At 38.9% G+C, this 25,134-nt stretch overlaps 3 protein-coding genes across 4 annotated transcripts; 1 reads left to right on the forward strand and 2 right to left on the reverse strand.

The window, feature by feature from the left end:
• Window positions 1–6,762: 6,762 nt before the first annotated feature.
• On the reverse strand, window positions 6,763–9,403 carry si:ch73-361p23.3 (tumor necrosis factor receptor superfamily member 4). 2 transcript variants are annotated; one of them, XM_026996421.2, is made up of 7 exons: window positions 9,278–9,403; window positions 9,077–9,181; window positions 8,428–8,553; window positions 8,183–8,258; window positions 7,605–7,822; window positions 7,397–7,507; window positions 6,763–7,289 (listed from the first exon to the last, which is right to left on the reverse strand). In XM_026996421.2, exons 1-7 carry the CDS (start codon window positions 9,372–9,374, stop codon window positions 7,228–7,230), a joined length of 795 nt encoding a protein of 264 aa, XP_026852222.2. In that variant the 5' UTR covers window positions 9,375–9,403; the 3' UTR covers window positions 6,763–7,227. The 2 variants fall into 2 exon arrangements, with proteins under 2 accessions (XP_026852222.2, XP_026852221.2); XM_026996420.2 differs by having other exon boundaries at window positions 8,183–8,261.
• Window positions 9,404–17,383: 7,980 nt separating this feature from the next.
• On the forward strand, window positions 17,384–19,135 carry tcta (T cell leukemia translocation altered). The gene is made up of 3 exons (XM_035524470.1): window positions 17,384–17,818; window positions 18,286–18,340; window positions 18,698–19,135. Exons 1-3 carry the CDS (start codon window positions 17,608–17,610, stop codon window positions 18,738–18,740), a joined length of 309 nt encoding a protein of 102 aa, XP_035380363.1. The 5' UTR covers window positions 17,384–17,607; the 3' UTR covers window positions 18,741–19,135.
• Window positions 19,136–20,792: 1,657 nt separating this feature from the next.
• Window positions 20,793–24,690, reverse strand: glyctk (glycerate kinase). The gene is made up of 5 exons (XM_026997052.2): window positions 24,167–24,690; window positions 23,256–23,662; window positions 22,898–23,049; window positions 22,501–22,676; window positions 20,793–21,997 (listed from the first exon to the last, which is right to left on the reverse strand). The coding sequence occupies exons 2-5, from the start codon at window positions 23,618–23,620 to the stop codon at window positions 21,107–21,109; spliced, it is 1,584 nt and encodes a 527-aa protein (XP_026852853.2). The 5' UTR covers window positions 23,621–23,662; window positions 24,167–24,690; the 3' UTR covers window positions 20,793–21,106.
• Between the last annotated feature and the right edge of the window lie 444 nt (window positions 24,691–25,134).

Genomic DNA, 25,134 nt, shown 5'->3' on the forward strand with positions numbered 1-25,134 from the left:
TTGCTGCCTTCTGGGCAGCCAGCAGTTGAGCCCAGTCAGGGCTATTCACCTTGCTTCCAGGTGGCTGCACATTCTGTGACAATTGCAGCATGGAAGAAACGAGGCAGGGTTGCAGCAAATTGTTCTTTATTATCCATCGGTATCTAGCAATGATAACACTTAAACAAAACTCAAACAGTAGGTCTCTTTGAGTGAGCGCAGTTATCAGATGAGACTGCCGTCTTAGGTCTTCTAATTTGCAGCCCCATCTCTTGGGATCTGTGGGTTTAAATAAGCAGATCATGATTATGAACAGGTGAGTTCAATCAGTACTCCAGCGATTGTGATCAGGGCAGGTAAGGGGTGTGATCCCTCGCAGGAGTGGGTGTGCCCCTCCTGCTAGCCGCCAACCAACCGTGACACACACACACACACACACACACACACACACACATATATATATATATATATATATATATATATATATATATATATATATATATATATATATATATTTTTTTTTTTTTTTTACTTTACATAATGATAAAATGCACACAGAACGCTCTCCTTCCCACCGATCACGTGGTATGGCCCACTGCATACAGTGGGACTTCCTCGTTGACTGTTTGCGGCTTGTACTATTTGTAATCACGCCCACTTGTTAGCACACACCTGCACCTAGTTCATTGCCATTTGTGTATGTATTTAAACCTCTGTTGGTGCATGGCTTCTTGTCGGTCATTGTTCATGATACATGTTTATGCTATTTGTGTCAGTGTTCGAAGTGGTCATGCTGTATGTTATATGTGAGTGCTGTTATGTCTATCATTTGTCAATAAATGTCTGTCACTGTCGCGGGAGTCTGTACGTCCTACTCCTTGCCCTCGAGCCATTACACTATAATCTTTAGCAGCAATAAGGAATTTCAGCTTATGTAATGAATGCATTCTAACACAACTGCAGAATAAAGGACAGTTAAGATGAATTAACTGTGTAGAACGTGTAAAGTCCAATTTTCTTCCATACCTCTCTGCTTGCTAATCAAGTGTGTGATATCAGGATCTGCATTAAACATTTACATTCTTTTCCTTGTGGTGTTTGCCTTCATATTATCATTAGCTATTTTAATAGAACAATTTGTGATATATTCACTATACTAAATCATATTTACCATATGTCATTCATCATATGGAATATGGAAGTGTTATGTTGAAATACAGGCTTCAGCAACAGTGCTATAACCAGTAGGGTCTCCTGTGTAATTTCTATTACAGAGTGGAAACTCTATTGGTGCCTGTGATCCTGTCCACTCCCCATTTCCCAGTACCATTTTAACACTTCGGGTTGCCAGATATGAAACAAACTGGCTAGCAAACACAGTATGTTGCAGCTATGGAAGCATGCAAACAATTAATGTTAATGTTAGATTCTTCCCAACCTAAAAAGCATCGGCATCCTTCTAAAAAGCTCCATGACCAGACTGTTACATTATTAGGTATATATCTTATTGAAACAATTTTTGTGTAAGTATGTTTGTTTTTCCCCTCTACCAGCACCTCTCTCATTAGGACCTATACTCTCCTCTCTCTGTTATTTTTCATCCCCATCCTCTGCTTCTTGTACCACTAGGACCTGCACTCTCTTCTCCTCCTCCTCCCCATTCTGCTACTCTTCCTCTTGCTTGTCCTCCCTATCCTCTGCCTCTTCTTTCAACAGAACGTGACCAGCCCTCGTAGGTTCCACTTGACACCCTTGAGGCGTTTAATAACTGAGATCTGCACTGGGCTGCAACAAGGAAGAGTAGGCTTCTACTTTGAAACATATGTGAAATTAATTCTACATTAACCATTACACTGTTATGTATGTTATTGGGGCCAGTATTATGTATATTTCCGGACTGTATATTTTTGGAACAACGGTGTTTTGTTTTTGGAATAACAGGCTTATGAGCTGGTTTATAATTTGCAAACAATAAAACATTACAAATGTATACATTTAAAATAGGCACTGCAGTCCAAAATTGCACTCATATAGGTTCAGTCTCTTCAACCTGGCAACCCACATGAGTATCAAGTCTGGAGAGGAGGGCACTGGTCAGACAGCTCTCCCCAACATTTTGAATTTGGACTGCAGTGCCTATTTTAAATACCTGATGTTAATATTACATATTGATCTGTTAAATGTAATTTCTTATTATGTGGAATTATCTTTAAAATATAAATTTTTGTCCATTAGTTCTTGTTATTTTTTCTATGAATACATTTGCTATTTTCTACTCTAGCAAGTTTCTCAGGATTTTATCATGTTGTAATAATTTAAATATCTTTGGTCACTAAAATTCTCATAAATAGTCAGATGTGTCATTAAATATCCAAGCAACCAGTCTGTGTTTACTTTCTAATTAGGTTACTCTTGCTCATCTGGGTGAACAGTGTACATATACAAAGTATGTCCTTTGAATACCATGACAAAGTCCAATAAATAACTAATTTATTATGCCAGACTTTGTTCCTTTCTGGTGTAAAATGGATGGTCCTTATTTTGGGTAAAGCTAATGTAAGCTTTACTCTCAAATACAGAAAGGTTATGTCTCTCTCACACTGTTATGATTGCACATACACAGGAGGGATAGGATCCAATCGCAAGAGGTTTTATTTAGTAAATCAAACAGATCAGAGGGGTCAGGCAGGTATTCGTAGTCAGGTTGTTCCAAGGTCAATAATACGGGTCAGAGTCCGGGGGGTGTCCAGGGGTCAGGCAGGAGATGAGGTCTGAAACACAGACAGGAGTCAAAAACCAGGAAGACAAAAACGTAACTGAACCACTTGGTATGCAACAAATGGTTGGCAATACTTCACGACATGAATGTGAGGGAGGGGAGCTTAAATAGGGGAGCACTAATGAGGGAAATGATGATCAGGTGTGTGCTAGTATTCTAGCGAACCAGATCGGAGTGAGAAGAGGTAGGTGTAGCACTGCGGGGCTGAGTGTGATTCTTGACGTTCATAACAGTATCCTTCACCTGACGGCCAGCTCCAGACACTCAAGAACAGGGAGTCCTGAGCCTACTACAACTCTGAGGGCCTGGACGTTCGGATAAGCAGTGTGGAAGTCCGACATTAAAGTAGGATCCAGGATGTCAATCTGTGAATCCAACAGCTTGTGGACAGCATAGGCTGGTTCTCCATCCATCACCACCGGGGCAGGAAGGTTGATGGGGATCATGGCTGTGGACATACGACTGTAGTGCACAGGCTTCCACAAAGACACATGAAATGTGGGATTTATCCAGTACATTGGGGGAAGCTGTAAATTGTAGGATATGTGGTTGACCTGACCTTGAATTGCCCGATGTACCAGGGGCTGAGTTTCCTGCTGGGAAATCTGAGCCTCATGCTGTGTTTCAAGATTCAGACCCTCTGACCGGGCCAAAGTTGTAGGGTGGGGCCATGGTCACGATTATCATGGTGACGATTATCGTGCAATACCTTCTGTAAGTGGTCATTTGCAACCTCCCATGTTTGAGAACTCTGTTGGTACCACTGATCCAATGCCTGTATGTCAGTGGGGGAATCATCCCATGGGAAAAGGGCTGGTTGATAACCGTAGACACACTGGAAAGGAGTGTGTCATTGTTCCAGTCCTTAGTTTTGTTTTCTCCACCCCTCACTTGGTTTTCCATACCTGTCATTGTTTTCACCTGCTCCCTGGTTCTAGTCTTGTTAATTTAACGTATTTAAACCTTGTTCCTGCATCTCATGGTTGTTGGTCATTGTCTATTTCTATGTGTATGCCTATGCCATTTTCTGCCTCACTCGCTTCTGGTTACGCTGTACTTGTTCTTTTCGTTACTCACTCTGTTTACACTCACCTTTCTCCTGTTGTTTAGTTATAGCTCTCATTCTAGTTTCTAAGAGCTTTCTGTCTGTTCTCCAGTTTACGTTGCCATCTCAGTTCATGTTCATCAAGCTTATTCTGTTCTCCTGTCCGCTGTACGTTATATTGGTGCTTTCATCTACATTGCTTTCATAATCTGTAATCGCCAGTCTTTGTCTGGTTTCATTCCTCATCGCTTCACTGGATTCATTCCCCTTGTTCAGTCATGCAAGTATTGTTTGGCTTTCCCTTTTAATTCGGTTTCTGACCATCTGGCTTGCCTTGGGTTGAATTGCCGATCTGACTGGAGGTACTCTAGGTTTCTATGGTCCATGTACACCAAGAAGGGGTGTTCAGCTCCCTCTAACCAGTGTCTCTATTGTACCAGGGCAAGTTTAACAGTGAGAAGCTCCCGGTTCCCTAGGTCATAATTTCTTTTGGCAGGTTGCAGCTTCCTGAAATAGAACGCACAAGGGTACAGCTGTGGAGGAGTGCCTTGTCTTTGTGACAGACAGCTCCCACTCCCACATCTGATGTGTTGACCGCTACTATGAAAGGAAGTGAAGGGTCAGGTTGGTGGAGAGTAGTTGCTCCCTTTAAAGTCCTGATCCACAGCCGTGGTCCACTGAAGCTTCTTATTTCCCTGATTTTTGAGGAGATCAGTAAGGAGAGATAAAATGGTACCAAATCCCCGTATGAACCTCCTGTAGAAGTTGGCAAAACCCAAGAATCATTGTAACTCCTTAATGGTGGAGGGTTAGGCCAATTCTGGATGGCAATCACTTTATCCAGGTCCATGGAGAGGACTCCTGGTTTGATGGTATACCCAAGAAAGGTGATGCAGTCACTGTGGAACTCACGCTTCTCAGCCTTGGTATACAGGTGATGTCTTCTAAGACACATTAGGATGGCTGTTACGTGTCCCACATATTTAGCTTCAGACTGGGAAAATATGAGGATGTTCTCAATGTACACCATCATGAACTTGTCTATCATATCCCGAAAGATCTCATCAATGAATGCGTGAAAAACAGAGGGACTTTTGGACAAACCATAAGGCATAACTAGGTACTCATAGTGACCATGTGATGTTATGAAGGCTATCTTCCACTCACCCTCACGTATGCATATGTGATTGTAGGCATTACACAAGTCCAATTGTGTGAAGAGTGTAGCTCCTAGAAGTTGTTCATGGGTTAAAGAAATTAAGGGAATTTGGAATCCAATCAGTATGCAAGTAGAATGTAATTGTCTAATTCGAACACAGCCCAGGTTTATTCAGCATGTACCATACAGAGTCATGTGGCAACAGGTCTGTGCAACACAGTGTTAGGTGTACAATTGACTGAAGTGGCCAATGTCATCACATCTTAAGCTTGACTCTTGGTTTATAATGACACCAAAACATGATATTGGAAGCAAGTACACAACTAGCTATTGCTGTTACTCTTGTTTATGTTAATGTGCATTTAAAAACCACTGCAGTTACTTGGAGGCAGAGGGATTTTATTACTGGATCAAACTGTTCAGACTCTTTCCTCCAGGGCCAGTTAGATCTTAATACAGATTACAGCTACTGTCGTAGCCAGTGGACCTATTGCTATCAAAGAACAGAAGTTCTTATGGAACTTAAGGCTAATGGAATTTAAAAAGTTAATTTATTGCATTTATGATTGCATGTGTAACTATTGCTATTTTAAATAAAATCTGTGATCAAAATAATTTTTCTTTAGCAGAATATCATTGTGTTTTACAGGAAAAATGCTGAATTAAGGTGTTAAGGTATTATTCACAGGTGTCTTTCAAAGAGCACAATAAGCAGGGTTAAATTGTGGGAAAATAGTGAAATATGTAACCTTTAAAGGCCACGTGTGCTACCATCATCATCATATGTGATGTGGTGTGTAGAATATGTGATCATAGTAGTCAAGGAGCATGGCTAGAGCAACTCCAAGCAGTTCTGAATTGGTGCCAGTTCACTTTTCACTGCTTCATTTCAGAAAACCACAAATGAAGGTGCAAACACAGCAATAAGACTTGTGAATATGACACTTCGTAAATGTTTGCATATTGTAGTATAGGGATTAAAAACATCAAACATATCCTAAAATACAGCATAATAGTATTGTTACAAAAAAAAACAAGTTAAAGTGGTGTTATTATTTACAGTCGCTTACAGAGCACACGCACTTTTTAAAAATAAATCTTTTGGAAAGAGACTTGCTTATATTCTTAGTTTGCTGACAAAATGTTTTCTCAGTAGCCTAATCTGGCTCGGCATTTATTACTCTATATTGCCCCCTAGTAGAATAACAGAGAATACAACAATAAACGTTTTCCGTTTGGAATACGGTATTTTTTAATTAAATGATGATCTACAATATGATTTTAATTTAAAACGATCTAAATTCATTTGGTGGGCCGAATTAAGGCATTATCAGCCCCACGAGGAATTTTTTTTGAAACACCTGCTTTAGCAGGTCGCCAGATTTCCCTTTTGTTGAAGTGCCATAGTATTTCGTGAGCATTTTTGCTTTCCTGCGTAGAACTGCATATGTTCCAGATCATTAACAGAAATGAGCACATCTTCAAACGTTAACACAAACTGCCAGTACATGATACCACATGACATCCACCTTCTCAACCACAGTACTACTGTTCTGAAAAACGGAAGGAAATGAACGTGCTCTCGGAAAAAAAAAAAAAAAACTACTCCAGGTAGGAGGGACACCTACATACGGAGAACTGCCCGTCAGAACAGTCGTCATTTGCCTGCAAAGGCGTTGATTGTGAAACACTGGGGGCCATCAACGGAACTATCTCGATTATACGATAAACGCGCATGAAGTAGAGTACTGGCAAGAAATAACATACAGCATAATAACAAAAATACCTATTTTACGGGAAATATATTATTTATTATACATATAGATATTTATTCTATTTGCAATATGTTGTATATAAATCAGTCTCAAAATATGAAGTCTAAAACTCTAAACAAATAATTCTCAGGAGCCATCACATAACACAGATTGCAGAAGAGGAATTAAGAAACATTCTCAAGAACTATTTAGAAATACTCCCCCAAATCCCTATTATATGGCTAAAATATAGAAAAATGTACAAATTTATGTGACCTTACTTACACATTCAATTTAAAATTATTTTTAATCACATCCTACACTTAGGATTACTATCACACAGTATAGAAAGTATACCCCCTGCCCTTTATAATATCTAATGACAATATAAAGTATGCAGTTAAAACATTGGTTGCATTGGTATACAATACCTACAGCTGACTTTTAATTAAAAGGACAATATAGATTGCCTGGACTGTATTTTTGGCATAAAAAGAGGTTGATTTTAGCATTAGACAAAAGGCAGAAGGAATTTCTCCCCTGATTCTTCAACTGGTTTTCTGCATGTGCTATCTGAAGAGACAGGAGAGAATTAACCCACATTAAAGGTGCATATATGTACAGAAACACACTTCATCTACATTTTTGTCAGTATATTTCAAAACCTGGTAGTACCCTACCTTGGAGAATAATCTGTTGCTTCTTTTTATGAAAGCAATTGGTGGGTTTCATCTGGATGATCACAAATTGTATGAAGACGAGAGCCAAAAGGGCTCCCAGTGGTCCCAGCCCTGTAATAATTTTTAAAAAAAGTCAGCATCAGAATTTACTAATGTACGTACACGGGGTACTAATGTTATAGTCACATTAGCAGTAAAAGGAGATTACATAGGCCATATTTCTTGCTGTTTGGGTGTGCAGATGTAGTATCTGTAAGAGGGTTGCTTGGAGTGGTCCAAGCCACAGAGGTGTTGGTGGACATCTGTGGCACAAAGATAATGGAGGTGACAGAACTTGTGACTGTCGTTACTTCTGGTTTGGTTGCATTTTTACAGACAACATCAGCTGTATTATTTCCAGGAATTTTTTCACCACTCTGATCACACCTAAAAAAAGAAACCCACAGAAGGCAAGAAGGGCTTTTAACAGACTTAAAAAGCAGAATACTCAGTCATAAAGAGGGAAAAAGAAAGGATTAGAGTTTTTATACAAGAGAAAAACACTTTAAAGGTGGCAAACATCCATATGAAAAAGTTCTATAAAGTAGGACATGATCAGGAGTTTATGTATGTCCTTTATTATAAAACATTTATTTTATTTTTTTAATACTTATTCTTATATTGTTATTGTTATTCTTATATGGTTTTTACAGACCTTTTGTATATGGAAACAACACAATAGCTCATAGAATCAAATTCCAATATGGTTACAAATTTTTTTTTATGTGAGTACGTGAAACAACATACTTTGACCATGGTTGACATGTTGAGTCAGAGGTGTTAGTGAAGGTTCCATATTCACATTTCATACAAATGTCCACCTCTCCTTAAAAAAAAAAACACCATAAAGTACAAACTTAAGTGAAAGAACATGGGCCAGTTAAATCCTGTGAAAAAGCTTTAACAGATGTCTTCTGAATTTGGCCAAAAAAGTTACTTTACTTAAAATCTATTAATATATTTATAGAGACACATTTGTTATTTTTGCTTACCTGATTTCTGAAGTCCTGAGCCCTTGTCGCACACACACATCCCTGACACATATTTGAAGCCCTTACGACAATGACACAGAGTATTTTTAGTTGGTGTGCAGGGTGAAGCTAACTCACTATACCGGGCTACAAGAAAAAATAAAAATAGTCAAACATCAGTGCAATAGAAGCAGAGGAAACACAGATTTGGCTGTTCATTTGACAAATTTAGGAAGACACTTGAAGAACTTGTCTTTATTTTACCTCTGTGAGTGCACTAAAACATTAGTAGATATTTTTATTATGTAAAGTGTATGTGTATAAAACAGTACAGATATCTTCCAAATAAGGAGAAATAGCAACACATTGGAAAATAAGTGACTGTTTTTACTTTAAGGTACTCTGTGAAAAGGCAGTGTAGCTGTTCTTTGTATGCTGTTCACATGCATTGTTAGCCCATGCAGTCTTTAGTTGCATTTATTAGGCAGAAATTGCTTAAACAATGTGATCCTATTTCATTACTCCAAACCCAAACTATCAAAAAGGAAATTAGACCAGACAAAGAAACCACAAGTGTGACAATTAGGTTATGTAATACTGGCAAAAAAATATAATTATTAAAAATAAAATTGGAAGTCAATTCACACTGTTAGAATCTTACTGGACCTACCACAAGGAGAGCAGTTAAGACACTCTGCAAATGATCCGCGAGATGGTCGGTACTGATTTTCACCGCAGGGCTCACACTTGTCCCTTTTCATTGTCACCTTATTACCTGTAAAAGACATATCCAAATAATTAAGAACCTGCATATACCTTCCATTAACTGACAACAGTATCCATGCTGCAGTTGTTGTCATCTTATACTTGCCTGGTTCACAGACAATTTCAGCATTAGCTTGATGAAACATTAAGAGCCAAAACACAAATGAGAAGCCAGAGAGGAACTGAAATGTGTGCCAAAGCATGGTAACACTGGTTTAACTAGAACATAAAATCTGTGCTGCCCTTAAAGACTGAAAAACAGCCACATGAAAAAAATGATAAGTAAGATGTTTATCAAGGCTTTTTTTTTCAGAGTTGGTCTCCACCCCATGACATTTCTGTACTGCAGCCATGTGGGGGAGATTCCCAGGAGTAACAGTGCATTGCAGTTATATTTAAAATGTGTTAAAAATGTTGGGTTTTTTTTATATTTTAAAAAGATGTTGAACAACAATTGCAGTGCAGAAAGTATTCCAGAGATACAGAATGTTTTGGAAATACATAAATCATGTATGGCTAATGCTAATAATGGCTAATGCTAATATGTTGACTAATATAATATATTCATTGTTATTCATTCTTTATTGTAAAAAAGAAAATACAATGGGTTACTTAAAAAAGTTAAGGGGAGTAATTTATAGTTAATATAAGACTTTTTGGGGGAGATGTCCACTGTAAGGATATTGGCTAAAGTAAGAGGAGAGACGAGGGAGACCAGAGTAAAGATGGAAGAGACATAAACATGAAAATGAACACTACTACGACTACTACTACTACTACTAATAATAATAATAATGATTGTCTGTGGGTACCATTGAAAACTAAGGCTTGTCATTTTTTATAGACTTACCTTTCCCCTGGCCAGTCAGACCAATTAATATAAATGTGTCACTGTTTAAAATGTGACTTTTTCAGTAAACGTATGGCCTACGCAATTATGCTGTCCTGCTGCAGTATAAATGAATATGAGTTGAGATGAACCTGGAAGGCACATACATATTATTTTAAGGCAATACGTCTATTTGTATGTTAAGGCCCTTAACCCCCAATTGCTCAAGTTGTACACAATTGTACATAGGTCATAATGTCTATAAATTTTAATCATGGGCCTTTAAAGTTACATTCAGTTCTACATTTCAGTGAAGGTGCAGACATACACTGCTATAATCTTAACTATGTGAGTGATAATTCCTTTATATGTTATTCACCATTATCATCACATCCCTTATTATTTTCCAGCACTTGTTATATAGTTTAACGAGGAATTTCCTTCAACTTAAAAATTTGCCTTTTTTCCCCTATTCAGCCGCTTTTAACCAATGTTAGCCTAAATATGAACCACACTTGAAATGCTCCTTAAATCCTTTTAATGAGTCATACACAAAGCTCTGGAAAAAAAACACCTCTTTACAAGAATCTACTCAAAGTGGCATAACGTCACAAGAGCAGAGAATGCTTCCTCAGGATATTGCATTTATAAAATGTAGAAAAATGTTAAAGCTTTTAAAAACTAGTTTAGTAGCACTTCAAAATTAGTCTGACTGGATGCTTCTTAATATATTTACCATTTTTTAAATTAAAACCACAAATAAACTTTTTAACAAATGAAAAAAGTTTTTCAAAGTTGATGAGTCACCAAAAAAAGGAAACCACATCTACCGTTAAAGGCAAAAAATACTGTTGATGGAATAATATAATAATAATTATATATATATATATATATATATATATATATATATATATATATATATATATATATATATATATATATAAAAATACAGAAGTTAATGCTCTTGGATTTATTGGTTTGTGGTTGTTTTTGATTTAGGACATTTTTACATAAACAAATAAGTAGAGGAGAATCTGTAGGTTGAAAGGTAGCTATATGTAGGGCAGGTGGGGAATTCACCTGATGCTGTATTTTGCAAACATTTCCTTTACTTTTAGTTGCAAAATAGTGTGCATGGTTTTGAAACCATTTTCTTTACATGCTTAAAAACTGCACTACACTACAGGAGTGGGTACCATACTGTATCTTGACTGAAATCTAGGAATAGTCTATACAGGTTTGGGCAAATGACAGTTCAGTGATTTTATCCTATGACAGCTATGATAAGTGATTTATATATGTTGTTGACATATATAAATATTTCTGGATTTAAATCTAATCTTTATGTATCATATCTACAGTATACATACTTGAAACGCACTTACAGCTGAATTTTGACAATAAGTGTCTGAAATTCATGACAATAACACTACAACTGTTACATTGTAACAATAAATGTCTTAGGGTTATACAGACAAGAGAAAACAGTAGCAAAGCTAATCTTATTTAAGATGATCTGACTTTCAAAAATTGGAACAACACAGACAAAAGCAATTCTGGGTACTTTACCTTTTTCTAAGGTCCTCTGGTATCAATGTACCATTAGGGGGGGACCATGTATATTTTCAGCTGGATTGCATTATACTGTGAAACCATGGAACATTTGATCTATTTATAGCCTAAACCCTTGTGTTTATAACCCAAATGCTATGTGATTCTTGTTTCAACCCCAGGGGGAATTCCAGTACATTTCAACAGGATAAAAAAGATATTGATTTTTACTAGTATCAGGTTGTTTCTTTTGGCTTCTACTAGGGCTCTCTTGTTCAGTTGATGAAGGCCAGCTGTACACCAGTAGAACAGTAACTGTTTCAACTTAATGTACTCAACCTATTGGTGTATGCAGGTTATCTTCTGGTATTGTTACATCATAGGATGTAATATTATTAATGTTAGCATGTCTTGCCCTTATTTTGTTTTTGCTGTGTGTTTGCTTTTGTGTCCTGCTTTTGTTGACAGGATACTCAATGTGGACATTGAGGGAGGAGTCACCCTGTGATAAGATACTTTTATTTTGTTGACAGGGAGTGTCTGTATGCTTCTGAAGGCTTGTCCATGAACATGGATGATGTGATTGACTGACAGGCTGATTACATTCCCTTTATATTGCCATGGTTTCAGCATGCTTGGGCCTGCGGTGTTTTGAGTAATAGATGGTCACAGCAGACACTTACAGCACTCACAGCAGTGAGGTGCAGGTTTTGCTGAAGACTGCAGGCAATTATTCATGTTCTAAGGGAATATTATAATCACAAGTAGTCTCTAAGCATTCTGTGATGGACTATAAAGCAAGAAAATGGAGAAGAACTCAGCTGTACTGAGGGCACATCTGAAGCTTGCAGGTGACTGTGCATTCGCTGTCTATGCACTGAGATTGTGTAGCATATTACCATTTACTATTCACCAAGCCTCTTCTGTTTCTGCTTTTAAATCAACTCTTAAAATGTACTCATATAACTTAATTTTAACTAGATTATGAGACAATAGCAATGTTATATGTAATTTTGTGTTTGCTACTGATGATTGCATTTGTCTCTTAGTTCCTTATTTTCAGTGTATAGGCCTTTGGTCAATGTAAGTTGTGTTAATGTGCTTTATAAATAAATGTTACTTACTATGGTTTGTCACCCTTTTCCAAAGTTGAGGAACCATAGAAATGCATCCTTGATTTTTTATACTTGGTATGGTTCAAGACAATGGTAATCTCACACCACACCAAATATACATCCTACAAGTTATTGTTTGTGGCCTGTAAGTGTATTTTGATTAACTGGACTGGTAATGAGCCACCCACAATTGACCTAAGGAAATCAAAAAATTCTTCCCCTGGAGGGTTTGAGTGCTAGATTTAATTTCATATAACATATGACATTTCATATAACTCAGATTACTGAATGTGGTCAGATGTGACTTAAATGATATGACAATGCCATTATCAGGGCTGATGCTTAGTGCAACCAATGTATGCAGAAGTGCATGTATATGTGTGTAAATGTATTATCTGTTTAATGCTCAGCAAACTAGGTGGCCCTGGATGGGGGTGGGGCTAAGTGGGTAAGAGGGTGAAGGGGGACAGTTGTATTTTTTCTCTGTTTTCCTGTGACTAGTTGTGTTCTATGTTTGGGGCTAAAAAAATTATTATTGCACAAAAACTTGATTAAAGGACCCAGTTGAAGAAGACCTGAGAGGTTGACGAAGGTCAGATAGATGAGAAAGTTATTCTTGGAGTGAAGAAGACCGGAGAGATGAGAAGGTGCAAGATTGTGAGAACTGTCGATAATGAAATGTATGTGGTACTTAACAGGAAGCCTTAACAGGTTTGGAGAGTGGGTGTAATGTGTGGGTGTGACTGAATACGAGTTTGAAGATGAGCAGCAGAAATTTTGACTGTCTGAAGCTTGTGAAGGAGTGAAGAGCTAATGCTGGGAAAGAGACAAGAGGATGACACAAAGGGAGAGGAGAAGTCAGAATTCTATGGAAGCCAACATCTGGTGGCCACAGGTGGTATGATGAGAGGATAAACAACAAAAAGCTGTATTTTAAAAATGACACTGTATACTGATCTTTTTATTAAGCCGAAGTAGCTAAATAAAAATAGCAATATTTAGCCTCTCTCCATGTTCACTTATTTACAATGTCCTTATTAAAATAATTTTGAAAACAAGCTAATGTAATATTTTAAAGATAAAAGTCAGAATATAATATAAAAAGTGCCCCAGCCTATAACTGAAATATATGTCTCCAATGAGTATTTATTAATATGAAGCAATTTAGTTTAAAGTAAAATATTCTTATTGTTAAATTTTAATATTCATCAAAGTTTAGTCTTTGAGCAGCTAAATCAGATTGGGGAAAACCTTTAAAAAATCATTACTAAAAAATAATTTGAGCACAGCTTTGAAGTTTTTCTGTATTTTATCAAATGTTTTGTTCCATCTCTGCCAATCTCTTCAAGAAACTGCTCTAAAAAGCTAGCCATCACAGGATATCCATTACCAAACCATAAGCAAGCATGTGTGCTTTTCTCTGTGGATGAAGTTAATTAAGCTTGAAGTAAATTGATTAATTGAAAGCTGGACGTCCATCACTCACCTAAGAGGCATAATGCACCATCATAGGAAATAATAGCTTCTAGACGTTACAGTGACAAGTATTTAGTGTGACCTCTCCTTACACTTGAGCAATAGTAGGAAAAGTAAATCTAAAGCTACAGATGAACTCTGTGAAGTGCTAAAAAAAAAGCCTGGTATTATATGCTAGAACACTTCAGGACAGTCTCCCCAAAAAAGCTTAAGATGTGCTTAGTGTTAAGGGAGGCAACACTAAATACTGACGTTTGCCTTTAGAAGCCATTTTGTTCTGAAAATTGTGATTTTTTAAATTCTGTGTACATATTTCCTGTACTTTCTGTTTGGATCTTAAAAAACAACAACTGAGAAATAATTATATATGGGCATTAGACCATTGTAACATCAAGCCTTAAGGAGGTGGACACGTGTGGAGAAGCACAAGATTTATTGTGGGCAATTCCAGAATCATAATCGTTGTAACAGTCCAGGATCATAGCGCCAACACATAGAGCCTGGGAATACATAATAAACAAACAAAAGCACACGATGACATACAATTAACAAATGGAGGCTAGATTTAACACACACAAGTTCCACCCTCTGAAAGGCGGAGAAAACAAAACATGGAGGCAAAACACGAGACAGGGTAATCATAAATATAAGGATGATAGGAGGGGCCAAAAGTGTCAACCATTGCTAAAACAACAAATCTAATGGTGGCCTAAGACTTGTGCACAGTATTGTACACACACTATGCATATATACATATCTGGGTGTGTGTGTGTGTGTGCGCGCATGTATATAGTGCCATTGTCCACTGAATTTGAGAGTGGGCCAGCCAGGAGAGCAAAAAGGAGCACAGCGAGGACTCTCCTAGTGAGAGAGACACGATGGGAGCAGAAAGTGCAACTTCAGTGCCAACATATAGCATGGTGGCGGCAAAGACAACATGCATCCACCTTCGACGTTACAACAGTACAGCCACCTTCACAGCTGCAAGTAGCTGCTGTCACCGTGACACATCTATGCGTGATGCTGAGGGGAAAAGTGCTGCAAATCCCATTATAACAGCACAACGACTTAACAGTCCTTCAGCGACATTGCAGACAAGTACATTTAGCCAAGTGGCTGGTTCCAGAGAGAAGGTGGCTGAGGGGCCAGCAGATAAACCTGTTGGTGCAGGACTTAAGATGAACACCAGGTCAATCAATGCGACAAACCTAAGCCAATGCACCTGTGAAGATCAGCTGCCATCACAGACTGTAGATTGAGTGCCATGTAGCTGGGAAATATCTCACTGCCTTCATTTACACTGGTTCGTTGGTGTCACTGCCATGAATAGGTGTAATCCACCAAACCTCACATGGCACTCCTGACGACTGGGAAATTGCAACCATCCAGCCCAAATCTGTCACTGTCAGCCAAGTCGACATGACAGGAAAAAAAGCAGCTTTTGGTAACGGTGGGGTCTGAACACAAGTGCACGAGTTCTGGCTCAGCGGCAAAACCAAATGCTTGCCAGATTTCCTCACAGTGACTGAAACGCTGGACACAAGTCAAGCTGTCAGCAGCAGTGAGCAGTGAAGCAGAGACAGTCGGGGCTCCTGGTAGTGTGGCACTTGCTCTCCGTGGTTGAAGCTGCCAGGTCTGGAGGAGCCGACCACACAGCACCCATGCCTGTTGGTGGATCTCCAAGCAACATGCTCACAAACAGCATGCTCATCAATACGCACCACGCAGCGGAGGATGGAGAATATGGAAAGCACAGATAGTAGCAGAGGTGACCGGGAGGAGCACAGCTGCTGTCAACTCCCAGGCATGGTAACTTATTTTTCCACAAAAATGAATTGATACACATATATATTGACCACATTGTGATGTTTTATCTGTGTGTGTGTGTGTGTGTGTGTATGTATTTTATTTTGCTTTAAGAAAAAAAAATATCATCTTAAATCTTCCATGTGGGTGGGGAAAGACTTCATATCATGGAAAATAAACATTTACGTTACATCCTTCATCAGTTCACCTTTTCAAAACCACGTGGTGATTTTCATATCTACGTAAAACACTGCACACCAGTAAGAGTCTAAGAGTCACCTACCTCTGAAACATAAGAGAACAAAGAGATAGTCATGCCAGCTCAGACATCGCCTCGATTGACAAGATCCTTAAAATAAAGGACAAGTACTTTGCAGTTCTTATAAAAAACACCCACATGTCTAACAGATCTCAAATGAGAGTGTACAGGATAAGGTAATTAACTATATCAGTGAACTTAGTGGAAACATGTTCATAGTAAACAGACTTATTGGCACAGCAATAACACTCACACATCAGCTATGTTTGAAAGAGAACTCTTGCCATTACATTGTCTTCCTTTTGTTAATAAGAGAGGATAAATAACTGAGGAGGTCATTAAAGGCTATAATGTACTAGAAGAGCACATGGGAATATGAATTATCATACAACACCAGTACTCAGTGGTTAACAGATCTGAAAACACATCATGATGTCCCCAAGCAGGAGCCAGTCAGCATTACAACAACAGATGTCCAAAAGCAGGTCACAAATATTAAGAACAGGGACACACCTGGGCCTGACATGATGCATGCCCATTGGCTAAACAAACTAACATCCAGGCTGGCTAACACAAGGCAGCACAGTACAGGACTTAAAGGCCCCCACAATGGCCAAACTCCTTCCAACTACAGATCTATACCACTATGTTGCACCTTTTTTTTTTTCTTGAGTACTAATTCTTTGGGTCTAAATTGTACAGAACATGGCTGTTGCTCACCTAAACTTTTGTTGTTGTTACTTTTTGCGGTCAGGACAATGATGTTTTGAAAAGTTTTTTTGAAAATCTCTTTTCCAGAGCTTTAATCCACAGCTGTCATCATACACCATAAAAGTAACCACAAAAAATGCATTAAATAAAGAACAGGCCTTCTCTATAAACAACAGCTACTTTTTATAATTAAATTTAAAGATATGACTGAGCTAGTCACAGATTAGTGTACAACTATGACACTCTTTTCTGGTGCTTCAATTCAACCACAGTCCATGGATTTGTAGTTCGTGGACAATTAGTTCAATCGACTGGCCCATAATTGAGTCCTTACACCTGACTCCTAGGTAAAGGTAGGATGAAAATTATACCGGAATCAGTCTTAAGAACAAATTACGTGGATAAAAAGGGCTAATAGAGTAACGGAGAAGCTCATGTGTACGAGAGGGGGCGACAAAGTGTCAGCGGTTTAGAATTTTAATATGAACTGGTCAGACGAAGAAGAAATTGTTTGGGGCTTGTTTACATTATTTTTAATTTTTTTTTTGCCCCATGCCTAAATGCAATTTTAATTAGCTAGGTAGCTAAATATTTGCATGTTTTCTGAGTACTCCCTTGTTCATCTACCTTCAGATCTGAAATAACGATACCTACCTAGCAATGCAAGCTAGTAGCTACATTGAACTATAATGGACGAACCTTGGGATTTCGAATTCTTGTCTCGCATTGTTGATAGTCTGGTGACTTTTTTGTCCGAGTTTGTTGATGACTGGTTGGCCAATGACATGAGGGTAGCGGTGTTCAAAATACTATTTAGTTGGCTCATCCTTAGTCTAGTCGCCATACATTTTGCTTGGAAAGTGTACGGGCATACAGTCAACGATATGTACTACAGACAAGGTGAGTTTGCCGCAGCTAGCTGTCTAGGTAGTAAATCACCTATCTAGCTTTAAAATGTTTTGTAGTTCGCTAGGTTAACTTGGTTGGCTAGGACACAGATTCCTCCGTTTCATTGACAAAAGGCTAGCTAGCTAACTACATCTAGCTAATGATGGCTGTAGACTAATGATTAACTAGCTAGCTAGTTAAAAAACAGCATGTATTACATCACAAATATAAATGGCTATCGAAGTCCGCTCAGAATGGATTTAGACAAACCGTATGACGTGGCAGTATTCACTTTAAATGCCTATTAATGTTCCACGGCACTTCCCGACATAGAACCCATTTGATCTCACTGACCGGCTATACGAAGGCCTGCTAAATGTGGTTTGTGGTTTTCCCTTTTTTAATGTATGGGAAGAGTACAACCTCTTTGCACACTGATGATGAATTGGTTGACCCACAGTCCTGTCTTTCTGAATTAGGAACAGGTGGACAAAATGGTGGCACACCTGACACGGCACCTCACCTGAGTGGATGGTAGGTGTCCAGGAATCTCTTTGCTTCCAGGTACAGGTATCTTCAGATCAACTGTATTTGCACCTTGTGCGAGGCATGCATCACCTTCGATATGCCACATGAACAAATCTTGCTCTATAAATCTTGTTCCTTTATTGGCATTTCTTTGTTTTAATTAACCTTGAATAGTGACTTTAATTTTGCCGGTGTGTGGATGTACATGTGTAGGAAAAACTTCTTTAGGAAAACATTGGAGTTTTCTGAATTTCTGGATCAGTGGTTCTTAAAATGTGAACTTTGTAATAATTAAAAAATAAAGCCAGTTTTGATGAACAACACAACAAAAGCAGTATTACTTTTCCTGTTTGTCTGCTTCAGGGACAGTTCTGCAGGAGAAGCACTGAAAACACATCATGAGTGACTGGACACTAGCTGGCTTCACATGAGTGGTATATCTCCAGGCTGGCTTGAGATGATCAGATACAGGATGGACCACGGGGGGGTTAATAATGGTCAGATCCAGTTAACCATATTCAGAAGTGTGCCAGGAACCCTTCCAGAACTTATCATGCGAAGATGTACAAGAGAAGCTGTGTCCACAACCCAAGGCTGACTATACATGATAGTGGTGCAGTGATCTGGGGCCCCTAACAGGATTGGCTCGTCTTATGTGGCTATTTCTAGTCTTGTAATAAGTAAATGGTATAACTGCTGATATCTTGACCTGTAATATAGCCACGTCCATGGCATTAGCAAAAAACTGGAATAGAGACTCATTGTTGAGCTTAGCCAATAAAACTTGGTCGGCTAGTCATATTTGTATGTCACTGAACAGCCACTCTTACACTGCCATGTTCTGTTCACATGCAACTCTTTAATTCATATCAAGCACCTTGGGACTACACTAAACCAATTGAAACTGCACTATATGGACAAAAGCATTGGAACACACCTTTTAGTCACTGAATTTGTTTCATTCAGTCCCTTTGCAACAGGTGTATTAAAAAATCAAGCACCAAGTCTTGCAGTATCTTTACAAACATTTGTGAAAAAGGGGTCATTCTAATGAGCACACTGAATTCAAGCATGGTACTGTAATAGGATGTCATCATTGCAACAAGTCATTTTGTGAAATTTCATGTTCTATGATCAGCTCTGAGTGGTATTATTGAAGGGGCAGACCACATAAAGCTACAGAGCAGGGTTGCTGAGTGCCAAGGCACATAAGTCACCAATGTTCTGCTGACCCAGTAACTGCAGCGTTCCAAACCTCCACTGGCATTAACATCAACAAAAATGCTGTGTGCCAGGAGCTTCATGCCATGGATTTCCTTGCATGCAAGCCTTACATCACCAAGCATTGGATGGAGTGGTGTAAAGCATGCTGCCACAGGACTCTGGAGCAGTGCAAATATGTTCTGTGGAGTGACAAATCATGCTTCTTTGTCAATCTCATGGACAAGTCTGGGTTTGGCCAGGAGAATGTTGTTTACCTGCTGTGACATCTGTAAAGTTTGGTGGACGAGGGATAATGCTATGGGGTTTATTTTTCAGGGGTTGGCCTAGGCTCCTTGGTTAAAGTGAAAGTAATCTTTGTGTTTCAGCATACCAAGACAATTGTATAATTGGGCAGTTGAATGCTTCCAACTTTGTGGGAACCATTTGGGGAAGGCCCCTTTCTGTCCCAACATATCTGTGCCATAGTGTAAAAAGTAAGGTCCATAAAGGCACAGAGCCCTGGTCTCTACCCCTTTGAACTCCTTTGAGATGAACTAAAATGGAGATTACCAAGCTCTCTCATCTAACATCGGTGTCTGAGCTCACAAATGCTTATGGATGAATGGGCAAAGATTCGCACACACACACACCTCAAAATCTTGTAGAAAGCTTTACCAGAAGAGTGGAAGCTGTTATAGCTGCAACGGGGGGACCAACTCCATATCAAGGCCTATTTTTGTCCATATAGTGTATGATCTTTTCATCAACAACAAATTTCTCTCCATGCCCACATTTGTCTTCAGTTTCAAGCATTAGTTATAACATGGATAAACTAAAGCTGTTTACTCATTCATAGACTTCTATTAGTGTATATTTCACATAGTATCCACTTTTGTAAAATAAACTTCCACATTAAACATAGGAAGTGAATGTTGCACATATATGATAGACCTTTGCTTTACTTCCATTCACATATCTTGTGATGGGTAAAAAACACATTTTGAGTATTAAAACATGCATGGCTAGTGGAGTGAGCAACCACCTTCATGGATTCATCTAAGGTCTGCCTGTTCTGGCCAACCAGCAAATTTACTTATGTTTGGCCTATTTATATAAATCAGACAACTGCAGTTCAAATTGTTTATGGTGATGCAAGAGGTGCCTGCATATATGTCAAAAAATCTCTGTCCTACATGGAGTGAGATATCAGATCTTGAGAACTGCTGTGAAAATTAAGGTCACTCATACAAATGAGTCCTATTATGATTGGGTTTTAATAATACATTTGAGTGAGCTTGTTCAGCAAATTTGGTGTAAATGATGAGTTACATATTTGATCCATAATTATTCATACTGAATAGTACATATTAAAAATAACTTATAACTTCAGCTACATAAGGTGAACTTGATGTTTATAATAGAACTTCTTTCCAGATGGCACTAGGCACAGCCAGCTAAATGCTATCAATCTCAAGAATAAAATTCCTGATTACCTGTCTTGCTTAATCAAACGGTTTGTTCTACATATAAAAAGAGGAAATATCACACCAGCTCAGTGTTTTTGATCCACTACTTTGATGGTGGTGGAGGTGGCAGTAACATTATATGAACATCCATTACGTTTGTACCCGTGAGCCCTGGCAGAAGTAAGCTCTGCCCATCAGAAAGGTGTGAGAAAAATGTGAATGAATCATTATTGGTAAGGAAGCGATCAATATCCAGTCCCTGACTCTTGGCCTTTGCCTCCATCTCTCCATCACTAACTGCTCCAGCTGCCTCAGTAGGGCCGTCCTGTCCGTCAGTTCCCCCACTGAGGAACAGGGCAGCACTCTTCTCCATCCCTCTGCTTAGCTCCAACCCTACCCGCAGTGCCAGCTCTTGGTTCCTTCCCCCTCTGCCCTTCCCAATCAGCTGCACAGTGGGCTCGCCTCCAGCTAGCAGGCACGTGGTGCACCAGCCTTCCTCCCATCCCTCTCTTAACAGTTTCATTGTGCGATGGAGGTCCCAGCTCTCTACTCCCACCTCTGGCCCCAGCTGGAGGATCTGGGCTACTAATGATGGAGGAGGTTCCTTATCTTGTGAACAGGCAAAGCGAGAGAGCAGCCCATACAGGCGGGCCACAGCACTAACTTCACCACACACCCCTGGGGACAGAACCACGGCATGTAGGCCTAACTCTCGGGCCTTACGGCCAGCACACTCTAGAGCAATAGTGTTTGAGCCAATCACCATGTTTAGGACGTGATCTTTGTCATCCCACTCATCCTTTCTCTCCTCTCTCCACTGGGAAGGACATTTATTTAGAACTTCTTTGACAGATGCGGGGACAGAGGTAGAGAGGTGATAGCGATCAAGGATGGCCCAAACTTCCTGTGGGCACGTCTCGCTCCGCACTGTTGGGCCGCTAGCTATGAGGTCTAGAGGATCTCCAATGACATCAGAAAGAATAAGAGCCACCACCTCAGAGAAAGCACAAAATAGTTATGCAGTAACTGAAGTTTGGAAGAATTACCCTTTCTAAAACTATTATCTGCCAGCTAATTTATTCATGGCTTTCCATAACTGTGACAAGTTTTCACATCCTATCTGAGATCAGCCAGGGGACAGCAAAACAGCAGCTACTTAGAAACCCAGTCCAAGCTGAGCTAATAAACAGGTAAAATGGCATTCCAGGTGAATAAATGACCTCTAAGATCTCTTTCTCCATTTTTAAATGCAAAAGCACTATACAAATACAGCAGATTTAGACTGTAAATGTCTTTTGCAACAGAGGTGCTGTCATTTTTATTCCAAGCGTTTTAATAAGAGTGTGTAAGCAAAAATTAATGCCCAGCCAGTATAACTGATTCTAGCTGAGAACTTTTGTATAAATTAGGCATGATACATACTGTGCTCTGTTTGATAATGATGGCAAGAAAACTGTTTAAAGTTCTTTTTAGGAGGAAAATGGGATATAGTTTTACCTGAGCAGGATAGGCACACTGTGCCAGGCCTCCACCTTTCAAAAGTGATAGGGCTCGCCGAACTGTGTTTAACTCCTGGATTGTGGCTCCAGCAGCTGCCAGACAACGCGTCACGTCCTGTTTTTCCTGTAATGTTATTGGTGGGACCGGAGCAGGTAAAAGAGCAGAGCCTCCACCTATAAAGACATGCATCATAAACAACATTTACACAGTATCTATACGAGTCATCTGAAAACTTTATAATGTGAAAATTAAAAAAAGAGAAGCGATTTTTTGAGTGCATATTTAAAGTATTTCCAAAAATACATAAGTACCAAAAAAGAGAGCAAGCTGCTGCCCTTCTTTACCTGTAGCTATGATTAAAGTTTTGATGTTGATTATTAGTTAGATATAATACCTGAGATGAGGACAAGTAGCAGATCTCCCTCAGTAAGAGCACTCACAAGTTTTCGGATCCCCTCAGCTGACCTCTGGGCATCTGTATCTGGCAGGTTGTGCTTGGCCCCTTCTATAACTTTAATTCTACTGCTGCTCTTAAGCAACATGTTCCTGAACAGGTATATCAACAGTTATAGTCAGTGTGACCATCTCAGACCAACTACATCAAAGTCAATCATAATTATTTTTTGTGCATAACACTCATGTCTTAAAACTTGACTATTTGCAATCATCTGCAAGGTCATGACCTACAGGCCATTGTAACAATAACAATATTCTAAATTACAGAAGCACTTCAAACTGGAATTAATTCTCACAGCTTCCCATGATGCTGCAGTGTTTCCTGGACACCGTGAGGGACACTAATCAGCCCTCGAACCAGGTGGTCCCCGACAAGCCTCTCTGCCTCAGCTGCCATGCCCAGCACAGCCTTGCCAAAGCCCACCAGATGCAGGTTATTGCTGAGCTTGAAACTGCGGTCCCCTACAAGCAGCTCATCCCCACGTCGCTGTAGAGCACTGTGGACCACACTGTCTGGCTGCACTCCTTCTACCGCGGCAGCAAACACAGCCCGGGCTCGCTCCTCTAATAACGACATGCTTCTGACCCAGGCCAGTGATGTTTCTGCCCACCGGGGACGCCAATGATGAATGATACGAGAAAGTGTTAGGACTCGAGCCATGGACCAATCAAATCACCCACACTGACCAATTGCCGGAGCCACCTATAATTCAGAATGGTTAAAAATCTTAGGGTTGTATCTGAGAGTTGCATTTACAAGGTGAGATACTATTCAAGATCAGCAGCAAGAACATATAAATATTTTCAAGCACTTCAGTATAGTGTGTTGTACAGAAACTTAGTAAATTAAACAACTAAAGGGTAATCGAAGGCTATTTTTAAACTAATATTTTTATTCCAGAATAAAAACAAATTTCAATTATATTCATAATAAATAAATGAATACATACATACATATATACATACATACATAAACTCCCCAAAACATGAAATGTTTCGTTCTTAAGAATGGCAAAGTTACTCTGGAGCAGTCCAAGTTAGCTAGCGGTTAGCTACTGAGTGTATGCATGTTACTAATATATCCGAGGTTACCATGGTGAACACTGTTTTCGCTACATAACTTGGCATGTTAGAACTTACGAGCGAACACAATGTAACAATATAATTAGATGACCAGACAGTTCGAGAAAATAGCCCCCCCACTTACCAGCACTATTTGGAGAATAGACAGCCAAAGGGATACCCAAATTTTCATTTATCTGGCTATGTCAGAACCGCTAAACCTGTGTACTGTTTGAATAATAATTCACTAGAGATGTTCATAGGTCACACAGAGCACAGCGTAGTCCACGATTTTCATTATAGATTACTACATATGAGAGGGCAGATCTATTACGCTAGGTGCGTGGGAGAGAAATCAATATCAAAATCGAATCGGTTGTGAGGGATAGATAAGATAGCTAGCTTAATGGTTATATCTAAATTTGCAAGCAGTTTACTAGCGAGCTAGCTTTAGGTTGTGCACGGGGCTAAGTATGCAGGTTTAGACACGACATGAACATTCGCTACCTAAAGTCACTATACGTTAAATGGCATTTTCTTTGTACTGACACATAAATGACTAACCGAGCTAGCGTTAACCTAGGTAGCTAACTAGGTTTAACTACCTTTAATGTTCCTTATCAAATTATGCTAACTAGCTAGCTACACAACCATATTACTTCCGGCCATTTTAACAGTAACTTTTAAAAAGTCAAAATAAAAGTCACGTTTCAAATATTTGATTGAAACACTACAAATAAACTTCAAGAGGAAATAATGACGTGCACGAAAGCGATGAATATGTTGAATATAGGGGAATGTTAGCTTCAGACGTCTCCTGTAGCTGCAATTACATATATCGGCCAGGAGATGGCACTGGAAAATTATGATATTATCATCTCTACATCTTTGACTACACTACATTGCAATTATATATATATATAATTGCAATGTAGTGTATTCAAAGATGTAGAGATGATAATATCATATATATATATATATATATTATATATATATATATATATATATATATATATATATATATATATATAGTCTAAATTACGTGTATAGTACATATCCAAAAAAGATTCCAGGTGAATAACTGCAATGTACTGTAGTAAAAGATGTCATAAG

Source organism: Electrophorus electricus, chromosome 3, assembly GCF_013358815.1.
Source record: "Electrophorus electricus isolate fEleEle1 chromosome 3, fEleEle1.pri, whole genome shotgun sequence".
NCBI lineage: Eukaryota > Metazoa > Chordata > Actinopteri > Gymnotiformes > Gymnotidae > Electrophorus > Electrophorus electricus.